This window comes from Sciurus carolinensis, chromosome 9, assembly GCF_902686445.1.
Source record: "Sciurus carolinensis chromosome 9, mSciCar1.2, whole genome shotgun sequence".
Lineage (NCBI taxonomy): Eukaryota > Metazoa > Chordata > Mammalia > Rodentia > Sciuridae > Sciurus > Sciurus carolinensis.
In genome coordinates, this window is record NC_062221.1 from 96,438,918 (window position 1) to 96,451,111 (window position 12,194).

General features: G+C 34.5%; 1 protein-coding gene across 1 annotated transcript in view; it reads right to left on the reverse strand.

The window, feature by feature from the left end:
• Epha6 (EPH receptor A6) overlaps nucleotides 1–12,194 on the reverse strand; it is an 874,627-nt gene that overhangs the window by 182,339 nt on the left and 680,094 nt on the right. Inside the window, exon 11 of the mRNA XM_047563348.1 lies at nucleotides 7,834–8,019. Within this exon, the coding sequence (XP_047419304.1) occupies nucleotides 7,834–8,019 (186 nt within the window). The remainder of the gene's footprint in view (nucleotides 1–7,833; nucleotides 8,020–12,194) is intronic.

Here is a 12,194-nt window from a genome sequence, read left to right on the forward strand (position 1 = left end):
ATGTTCTGCCTCAACTTGGGCTCAAAGCAATGGAGTTGGCCATCTATGAACTGAAAGCTCTGAAATTGTTAACCCAAATAAACTCTTCCTACTCTATGTTGTTCCTGTCAGTTCTTTTGGTCAAAGCAACAAGAAAGCTAACTAAAACCGATGCTCATAATCTTTCTAATCTTTCCTGGGCAGTTCCTGATCAGTTTTCTTTCATATACATCTCAGGAATGATTTCAAACTTTTAGTAACACCTCAGCCCTCTATGTACCCCCTCAGGTGGTGATCTTGCTTCTTACATGAAAGAAAAGAAAAGAGAGGAAGGAAAGGAAAGGAAAGGAAAGAGAAGGAAAAAAGAAAAGAAAGAAAGGCAGCTGGTAACTCCAGAGGCAGCTAGGAAGCTGAGCCTTACAGAGACCACAATCTTCATATCACAGTTATCTGACTCTGTACCTGGTTAAGGTCATCTTGGTACTTTTTATCTCATCTCCTCAGAGATTTAGAAAAGGAAAGGAAACAAGGGAGAAGTGAAACGAATTTGGTGATATCTTTGTCATTATTGCATAAATGCAATCTGGGATTCAAGATGAATGAAATCAGAGAAGGCAGAACCAGGAAATCAGACTCAGGGTTTCCTATTCACTGCTTAATACCTAATGCTTGGAGAAGTGCTAGGTATATGGCAGCTCAGGACTTAATAAATATCACTTGAATGAATAAATAAATAATGTTCAACATCTGGAATTTAAATGGCATCTGATTTGCATTTTAAAGCTACCAGTCTCATTGCAGCATTCATGGGTCTTGCTCTGTGTTCTACTGCAATGTGTCCTCTGCCCTCACAATGAGCTTGAGGGACCGTTTCCTCCTGATTACTCACCCAAAGGATGCTTTTCAATTCTTATTATACTTGGCTTTCTAGTTCACTTTATTCTGTTGACCTTTCTCTCATCCTTGAAAAACTTCCTCTTTCAGGTTGCTCCTCCATCTTTCATTTCATGAGCTTCTCTTCAGTATGCCTCTTAGTACTGGCTCTCCTCCACCTTCTGGATAATTGAATCCTTCCCCTGTCTTCAACCACCGACCATCCCCTATCTGTTGAGTATTCTTTCACTTGAACCTGTAGCCTAGACTCCCAGCCAGGCGGGAGGGGCCTCCTGAAAGTCTAACTAAATATCTCAGGTACCTCAAACTCAATAGGTCCAAGTCAGAAAACATAATTTTCTCTCTAAATCTGTTCTCTCTCCAGAATTTTCAATCTACTTTCTTACTTATGGAAACCATAAACTTGGGGAGTCATTCAGAACTATCCCTTCTCTCTCATTCCCCCTATACAATCAAGCAATCACTAAAGTCTCTTAATCTTAGAAATAGATCTCGAATCTATTCCTTTCTTTTTATATTGATTTATTTAATCTACTTTCTCACTACCTTCAAGTGGATTATTGTACCAACCTCCTTACAATTTTCTTTGCTAATTTTTTATTCCATTATGTAACTGACACAGTCACTTTTCTCCAGTCTTTTTAATGTTCCCCTAACATGCCAAATTCTTTCTTAGCACAAAAGCTTAAAACTAGATGTTTCTGGGCTGGGAATATAGCTCAGTTGGTAGAGTGCCTGCCTTGCAAGCATAAGGCCCTGGGTTCAATCCCCAAAACCGCAAAAAACAAAAACAACAACAACAACAACAACAACAACAAAAAAACTAGTTGTTTCCTCTGTCTGGAATATTCTTCTACCACATATAAGTCTAGGTTCCTTCACTGCATTCAGTTTTCGCTTTTTACCTAAAATTATATTTATATATATAGAATTCTTTTTATCTTCTGTAGTGGATATCTTTTTCATTACTGTATTAACAGTGACTCAAAGAATCAGAACTCAATAAATATTTGATGAATTAATGAAGGGATAGTTTCATGCCAAATGGCATATGCCACACGGCATTGGGAAACACTGGCCTATGTATTTATTTCTCTCAGTAGACTCTCACCAACAGACAAGCTTCTAAAGAGCACAGATCCCTTCTTTTCTATCTCTAGGTTTTAATCAGCAACAGAGCCTAAGGCCAAGTGGTTCTAAGCAAATTTTTCTTGGAAAAGCAAAACCAAAATAAAAAATCTTTTAACCTATCTTAGCTAGCAGGGTATCCGAATCAAAGGAAAAACAGACAAACATCTAATGTCTGTTACTAGAAACAGATTTATAGAACGTTTTACCTCTTGAGATTTATATTATACATCTGCTACAATTTGGATATTGATTAATTCCCTAATGCATGGCTTGGTCCCTGGCATGGTATTATTAGGAGGTAGTGAAACCCAGTGGCAGGTCCTTAGGCTATTAGGGTATGCCTTCCGAGGGGACTGCAGGTCCCTGACCCCCTTCTCTTTGGCTTCCTGGCTGTGAGGTGAGTAGTTCTGCTCTGTCACATGCTTTCACCAGGATGTGCTGCCTCATCATAGATCCAAAACAGAACATAGGAAATGATCAATCATGAACTGGAAAATCCAAAACTGTGAGCCAAAATAAACCTTTTCTTTTCTGAGTTAACAACCTCAGGTGTTTCGTTACAGTGATGGTTTCTATGTTAGTCAGCTTTTCATTGTTTTGACCAAAGTACTTACCATAAACAACTTAGGAGGAAAGGTTTATTTTGGTTCATGGTTTCAGAAGTTTCATGACTGGCTCCATTGCTTTGAGACTGAAGTGAGGAAGAACATCATAGTAGAAGGGTGTGGCAGAGGAGAGCTGCTCAGCTCAGGGCAGTGAGGAAAGAGAGAGAGAGCACAGGCTTGAAGAAGAGGCCAGGGACACAAGATATAGTCCCCCAGTGACCCACCTCCTTAAACCATGCCCCACATGCCTATGGTTTCTACCTACTTCAGTGGTCCATTCCAATTATTAATCCATCAAATGGAGTAATCCATTGATAAGATTACAGCCCTAAGGATTCAATCACTTCCCCAAAACCCCATCTCTGGACATTGTTGCATTGTGGACCAAGATTTCAGTATACGAGGATTTAGGAGATATTCTAGGTCTAAATCATTACAGATGGAGAGCTAATACAGTTTCCAAACTCCAATTTTCCTTACGGGAAATTTTTACCCTTAAACTTTCTACCTTACAAATTATAACTTAAAAATTTTATTACAGGCATTTTTGTTTCTTCCTGAACTTTTTTATCTTCTTGAATCATCAATTTGAATCTGAAGTTGTAATAAAGTTAAAGTTGGTGTGATAAGTTATCAGTGGCATACATTTTCCTCACCCACATTTTGTGACTCTCTTCTTTTGTCAAAGGAAAGGAATCACAAAATATTAGAGCTAGATGTGACCTTTATCAGATTCTAGTCTAATCTGCACTTTTCAGTCTTTTATACAGAGGAATAAATTGAGGCCTAAAGAGGTCATACAAATCATCTGAATATAACCAGGCAGAAAAGCAGATACATCAGTGGCAAGAGCAACAGTGGAAATCTTGGGAAATGTCTGTTATTTCATAAGCAGACTACAATTCTGGAACATGAGAAGCAGTTCTTATGCATTTACTACAACATATATGACTAGCTTTAATTTACTTTCCTAGCTATGCTTCGTGTGGGCCCCCAAACTGTCTGGAAGTAAGTCACGGTATTCTTGAGTATTTAAAGATGATTTGAGCAGAAGGTTCAGAATTTTTTGTTGTAGCTTTAATACTATGAAGGGCATATGATAAAATGAAGTTATGTTTGAGAATTTATATGCTCTTCTGATTGGCTTTTATTGGAGGTATGATTTAGTTGAGATACAGTTGGTATACCTAAATATAGTTGCTACTACTCATTATTTCTCTTTGTGGTTCTTCCACCATCATGAATTCAAACAGCAGACCCAGTCTTCTAAAGTGTATTTATTGTCCTGTATTTCTTCATTATTGTGCTGCAATTCTTATCTTTTTCTAGAATGGTAGCTGTATATTTTTAGGTTATATAGTTAATGACACTGGTGTATACATTATCTGTTACAAATTGCTACTATCTATGCTACTAATGGCTAAAAGTCTGTCATCTAACTGATGACTTCTATCTGCTTCTTGGAGAAAAAGTATGTGCTAAGCACATGATTATAGGCCGATTAATCTGTTTTTATATCAGGTGTATCTTACCATTAATGAAATTGTGATGTGTATCATATAAATAGGTTCAACTTCTATCAGAAACACTCTTTGAATAAAACAGCTTTTAATCATTTAACCTTTACATTTAAAATAAAAGCAGTTATATGCACAAATATGAAAGGAAAGTGTTCCCAGAAACTTTATAATATATCTCTCAGAAAAAAAAAGAACTGAACTATCAAGATTAAAAGTATACATATTAATAATTTATAAAATGATTTTTATAAATGATTTTTTTGCATTAATTTTAATTGAGAGTCTATGCATTAGTTTCTCAGGCCCCAGGGTACTCTACAGATATGCCCTTGTAAACCTACCCTGCATCTTCATCTTCATCAGTATTATCTTTTATGCAATGGGTGATCTTCAGGGAGCATTAATTGCTAGTTATCTCTTAGCTACTTAAAGGCAATCTTGGAACAATTACCATGCATTTATGGGAATGAGGCATTCGTTCATGTATTTATTGCCTTTCTCCTAGCAATCCCATGGCCCTGGAGGCAAGATGATGACAGTATAAACATGCCCACTTATCTTTGCGGGAACTATTTCTCTCTTCTCACCACCCACCCTGGCAGCGCCTCACTACTCATACATGGGGCTCACTCTTACAAGTTAAAATTATAATGGTGATTATTGCTCAAGAGCATACTAAATCTATCCTTTCTCAGTTTATTATATAAATGGGATTTTATTTCCTTTTTCTTTTAAAGAAATGTGACAATGATTTTGACTTGTGGATCACATAAATTTGACTAAGTACAGGTCACCGGTCTCATTTTTGGATGAGATTGTTAAAGATGTAATCACTGTGCTCGTTGTGTGGATGTTTATATGAAATAAACTATTTCAAACTGGGAGACAGATGTCACAGATTATCATATTAAATCTATTCAGTTGATTTAGGATATATAATCCCACATTTCATAGGTCTACACATCTTTTTCCTTATCGTAGGCCCTAATTTACATATATATGAGAATATGTAAATAAAAACATGGGAATACATGAAAAAGACATAATTTGACTTATCAAAAATAAAGATCTAAAACTTTTCAATCTTTTAATTTATTGTTGAACACTTATTTCCAGATATTTCATGTTTAATCACATATGAAAAGACTTCAAGATTATATTTAAATTGTTATTTTAAATGCACTCCAAAGATTCATAACTCAACTTCAAAATTATCTTTTTCTTGCAAAATTATCTTTTCCTTTCCATGTAAAATGAAGGAATAACTTGACATGGTTAAGCTAAATTAATGACAAGGAAGTCAGAAAATATGAATGAAATAATTAATATGTATTTGTCTTAGTTTCTCTGACTTAGATTTGATTCTAAATTTATTGGTATTATGCATAGCAGTTTCTCTCCTAATTTTCCTTTTAGGATTAATTTAAGGCACATTTTTTTCCCTAGTTTGAAAATCAGTGTTATTTAATTCAGATTGTTATCTATTTAATTATTACTATTATTATTATTGCAGTACTGGGGATTGAACCCAGGACCTCATGCATGCTAGGCAAGTGTTCTACTACTGAGCAACACCCCAAGTTCTTTTTTAATTTTTGTTTTCAGACAGGGTCTTGCTAATTCCTTCTAACTTGTGGTCCTCCTCATCAGACTCCAAAGTAGCTGGGATTACAGGCATGCACTACTGAGCATGACTTTACTTTATATAAAGTATTTAAAGTGTAAAACTTTGACCCACTGTGCCATAGTAAAAGAGAAAAGAATAAAAAACCCTTGTATTTAGACAGACTTCTGTTGATACTTTTATTGCTACTTTGGGTTAGCGGTCCTTATGTGGATTAATTAAGTTTGTTTGAGTCTTAGTTTCTCACCTCTAAAGTGTGGATACTGATACAAGAGTTGCTGTGAAGGTAAAATGATAAAATGTTTTTATAAAATGCCAGACACACATAGTACCAATAATGGCTCCTGTTTGATGATGCTTACCATGAGCCACACATGCTGCTAAGTGCATTATACATTTATGGTTAATTCTTATAGCATTACTTTGCTGTAAGTACTGCAGTACTGCAAAAGAAGAGGATACATGAAGTGCTCTAGTCAGTATGGTAATAGGTTATTTCCATCCCATTTTATAGAGGTGGAAGTAAAGGAAAGAATTGTGAAATAATTTACCTGAAACAACATCAGTAATCTTAAATTACAAAAGTGGGATTCTAACTAGGGTCTATGTGTTTGGTTATCCATAGCTATGTAACAAGCCATCCAAAATGTAGTGGCTTTAAAAAAAAAAGTTTTTTGGTTATGGTATTATGGGTTGACTGGACTGAGCTGGGTGATTTCTTTGCTCCATAAGGAGGCCAGAGCAGCAACCACTTGGTGTCAATGGTGATAGGGATTTGCAGTGTGGTTGAAATATCTGAGATGCTTAACTTACAAGGCTGGCATTCAGGGCTTTTGCAGGGAGTTCCCCTGTGGCTGTGGACTGGAACATCTCAGTACTCCTCTTCTTTGCAGTGCTGCATGTTGACTTATTATATGGCAAGCCTTCACTCAGCCTGGAAGCGGGGTTCCAGGAAGGAGTGTTATAAGAATACAAGCCCAATGTGCAAATAAGTAAAGTGCCTCCACTTGCTTTACACTTCCTAATGTCTCATTGGCCAAATTAGTCACATGGAAAAGCTCAGCATGTGGGAGAGAGCTACACAAGAGCATGAATATTAAAAGATCTCATTAAGCCCACTAATTAATAGTCCACTACAACTTCTGCTATCAAAACTTCTCTTTTTTGCCTTCCAAGCTTCATGGCTATAAGTAACCTGCTGCCCTTGGACAGCATGTTGATTGAGGTCTTATGAGAAGTTTTAGTAACAGGACCAGTTACATGATTTTAATAAGTTTTTGTACTTGTCTCCTTCCAAATCTGAAATAAAATTTCAACTTTATTTAAATAGTTTTAAAAATTTCCATTCTATAAAAGAAAAAGACCCCTTTCAAAGACAAAAATTATTTAAGAATTTTTTAATGCCATTCAGTGTTGGATTTTGTATGTGTAATTCATTAGTGAATAAAATAAGGAGAAATATTATTACAGTTTATGATCTGTCATTATTCAAATAAAAGTGAATATATAGCAATCTATTTGAGTATATGACTACTTTTGAATTTTTTAGAAATTGCCTTTCAAAGGAATGGCCTTGGTTCTATCATTTCTGTAAAAGTAGGATTTTTACTTCAGAACCTATAATCCTCTTCTTCACTTTCAATTATAGTAATTTATTTTTATTGCTATGTATGTGGATGGACTCCATACTGAACTTTCTGTTGAAATGTTTTGTTCTAGATAAAGCATTCTCTATTGTATGAAATTTATTTCTAAATAGTATTATTTTACCTTGGTGACCCCAAATATTGAAATTCTCTTCCATTAATTTTGACAGAAAAAAAAATATATATATATAATGCTTTACTCTTGATTCATTATTTCAGGGTAAATTAGCAATGGCTTAAAAGTAATACCATTTCAAAGCTATTTGGTGACCAATGCAAACTCTGATAATGTCACAACTGAGTGTCAAGACTCTGAGGGGTAATATCAGATGATATCCAAACTGTTATTCTCTTAATGTCTTGGTATTGTTATTAAACTTAAAATTTTTCAGACCGATATAGAAGAGAAGTAACGAAGAAAATCAGAAACTTACTTTTTGTGACAACACCTTCTAAACGAATGATATTTGGGTGGTCAAACTGACCCATGATACTGGCTTCTCTTAGAAAATCTCTCCTTTGCCGATCCATATGGCCACCTTTCAAAGTTTTAATAGCAACTGGGATCTCTCTTTTCCCTGGTGTCTTCAAACGCCCACTACAGACTTCTCCAAATTCACCTTAAAATATGAACAAAAGGAGTTATTTTTCTAAACAGAATGCTTACATTTCAGAAAAAGCAAATCGAGCAAATTTTCACACAATACCATACATATTTTTAAAAGGCAGAGATATTCAAGTGTACTATTTTCACATGAATTTTCATTCTTAAAAAATTAAGTTTGTATGGATAATATGCTTGATCAACAGCATTTACAATGAATATTGGAATACATTTTTAGATGCTGTACCACAGGAACTACCACTGAGGGATATCCCTGATCTTTTGAGAAATTATGACTAGCAGAATGGGTGATGCTAATGGAATTCTTAAAGAAAAGCAATCACAATATAACATTTCCTGGTTTGGTTCTCAGTTCTGATATATGAGCCAAATACCTGCTCTATTCAGGGAATCCATCACGCATGTGTGGTTGATTTCATTTCCCAGGCCATAGGCCTGGACTTTACTGACCATTAGAAATCAATGCTAGGGTTAATTAATGTATGAACATTTTGAAAAAAGAAACACATTGAACTCAACTACAATAAGCGATTACATAGGCTCAATTATAAGCCATATGCATGGAAATACAAGTACAGCAAGATGAGTTATGCTTCAATACTCATTCCACTGGGTAGATTAAATAATAACCAAGTATTTATTTATCAAGCATTCACTATACATTAGATATATATATCCAATGCTAGGTTGTTGTAAATGAATTTCAAAGAAGTATAAAACTTGGTCTCTGTTCTCCTGAGCTCACAGTCTAGTTGCAGAATTTAAATGAACATAAATAATACACTTAGAACTCTCAAATCAATCTGAGTAAATATTGTATTCATTAAGAACGGCAGGGACTGGAGGACTGCCTGAAGAAGGTGAAACTTTTGTTGAACCATGAATGATGACTAAGATTTGGAAACTCAAGAGAAGTAGGGACATTCAAGATGGGTGCGCAGAGGGAGTGAAAAAAGGAAAGATGATTAAAGTCAGAAACAGTAAAGAGAATAATGTGGACTCAGGGCATCAAGGAGATTTGAGGTGTTATTGTGGGAAAGGTCAGAGTCTTTCTCAGTGCAACACAATCCATTCAACAAAGCCTAAAATTCTAGACTTAATTTTTCTAGGGCTAATCACCTGCATTTACTCAGGAGCATGATGCTTGATTCCTGATTTATTTACTTATAGAATGAGGACATTATAGAATTACAGAAAGTTTTATTGATAAAATAAAAATGAGAATATATGTCAAAGTACTTAAAAACTGTAAAGTGCTATTTACAAAAAATTTATTTACATCTTTGGAAGGGTGAATGGAATAAAAAATTTAAATATCTTTAGTCGGTCTATTAGTTACCAGTTCGAGTCATTGTTGGATGCAGTGTAAGTCTGACTGTAGAAGATTGAATTAAAATTTTGCACTCATAGGTTTTAATTATCCATATTCTGTTTGAGTCAATTTATCAGTCAACCAACGGCTGACTACACATGAAAATTAACTATGTTTTGATATAGACACTAAATTATTTTTTAAAAACTATAAAGTAAATAAGACAAAACAGTTTTTCCTTAAAATGTGTGAACATGTTCATTAGCAATGGAAAACAGTAAAACAAGGGAGTTTGTTCTCAAGTTTGTTTAAAAAAATGTATACCAAAACCACTGGACTATTTTCTCTATCAAATTCAGTGCGTATGACATTAGGGTATTATAAATCTTGCATAAATTTGGCATCAGAGTCTAGAATTGTATTTTTTTTAACTTAGTGATGCTCTCAACCTGTTGGAAGATGGAAATCCATATTTCACAGAAAATGAAGCTATAATTTTTCAGTTCGGTTAGCGATATGTTTTTGGTTTTTTAATTTGTTCTAATTAGTTACGTTTTCTTGTACATAAAAATCTGACAACTGTCAAAAAATTTCAACATTTTTCTATTTCAAGACTCTAGACCCTGAGAGAAAAGGTGTGTGTATATTTTAATGTCAGCTATATTTAAGCATAGTAAGATACTTGAATTTCATCCTCAGAACACTGTTCTTTTCCAATAAATATGTGGAACAATATAACCTTTTCTTTTTTGCTTCTCTTTTTATTTTACTTTGCCTTTAAAAACCTATTCAGTAATAAAAATTCAGTAATATTTTACAACACATCACCTGGCATGAGACCATAATCACTGTGATTTTCCTATTCACATTTCATAGAAATTCAAATGAATTTTTGAACATAATGAAATAAATGAGAACTCTGTTGGTACTTTATCAAGACAGACAGTGGTAATTTTCTTCAGTTTTCTGTTGTCTAAAATCCATGTATCTTATTAACACCAGGCAGGTGTTTTCTTCATGTCAAGCTTTGCATGATCAAGCTGTTATCACACTTATTTCATTGGCACTAAATATGGTTGTCTCAATTAAAGATCTGAGACTCCTAGTGAATTCTTTAGGCAAAGTCCAAACGACTCAGTAATAGAATGTATTAGAATTCTTATCCACATTATGCTGGGATATATAAAATGTATAAGAAAGATGAGAAAAAAATATTTAAAATTAAATGTATAACTTTGGATATTGTCCCAAACTGATTCATTATGTGACTTCCCTTATAGCAAGAATAGAGGCCCTGTATATAACTTAACCCTATGTAAGAGAAGTTATTACTCAATAAGATCTGAGAACATTTACAAATACTGGTTAGTCCATAATTAACTCCCTGACCATAAGAATATAGTATTAATTATTGTTATTATTTTTGATTTCCCAATACATAGTTGCAATCATTATTAAAAGACTAGGACTTATTCAAGCACTTTAACATGTGCTAAGTCAAAGAATTTAATATATAAATCTCCACAACAAACCTTTGATGTTGATACAAGTATTATTCTATTTTTAGATGAGGAAACAGAGGCACATGAGCCAAGTAATTTGTCCACAGTGATACAGCTGAGAAGTGGTAGAGTTCTTTGTACCAGCCTGCCTGGCTTCAGAGTCCATCCTTGTAACCACTATTCTGTGCTGTGAGAACATTGCTACTGTTTCTTGTGTTAGCATGTTAATTTCCCCATTGATAAGAAGATGTCTTTGAACCATATTATACTGGTTAAACACATCAACTGGATATGGCCATGTTGATGGATTGACAGAACCATATACTATGAATCCTTCACTATTGAAAGGAAATGGAGACCTACCTCAAATAGGTTGTATGTTAGATGGTTTGGAAAAATCACTACACTCAATCCACTTTCAAGAGAGCAAAGAAAATTATATCTAAGGTAATTGATCTTCTGCCACAGACAGAGCATTTAATAGCTAACAACCTCATCTATCTCTCTGGATAGTAGTAAAACCTTTCCGGATAAGTAATTTTGTTGTACAATATATAGGGTCATATTAAAATATCAATTAGAATTAGATTTTTTAAAAAACCCTATATAACTGAACTAGAATTGTGAGGGGAGTGTGGGGTAGTGAATGACAACCCTCTTAGAGTCCTGTCATATCCTGGTCACTTGGAAGTTTTTCAAAAATTTACTCTCCATGTTCTGAGATTCCGGCTCCCCCTCATCTCCAATCTCTTGAGAATCAAAGAAGCAAAGAGCCATGTTCTTAAGACTTTTCTTGCTCTTTTATTCATTTTAAATCAAATCTCTCAGGCATGATGAAATATTTCTTTCCTCATACTTGCTGTTGGCCCTACAGCAAATATCTTCTCTCAGAAGTCATTGCCTTTCCTTCTCTGTTACACCTCCCTAGCTCTTCTCTGTGTAGAAGGTTCCACATTAACAGAAAATACCTGAGCTTTAATGGTTCTTATTCATAAAATTTTCCCTGACCACAACTTTTCATTGAACCTGGTCTCTTACCAACTGGTCCTTCTAACTGGAAAAAGAAAAAAAAAAAAAAAGCCTATAACATTCAGAGGCCAGTCTGGCCCTGAGAGTAAGGATATTTTATTCTATCAAATATAATAACAACTTCAGATCAGGGCTACTTTGCGACCACTGTAAGATGATATCAGAACCACTTCATAATTTTGTCTGAGCCCAGACAGAGGAAAGTTCACTGTTCCACCAAAAATACCAAATATTCATGTCTTAGCTAAAATTAGTGTTACTCAAAAAAGAAAAAAAATATATAGCTTTATTCTAATTCTAGTCTCCCCCTCTCAGTAGCTATGATTA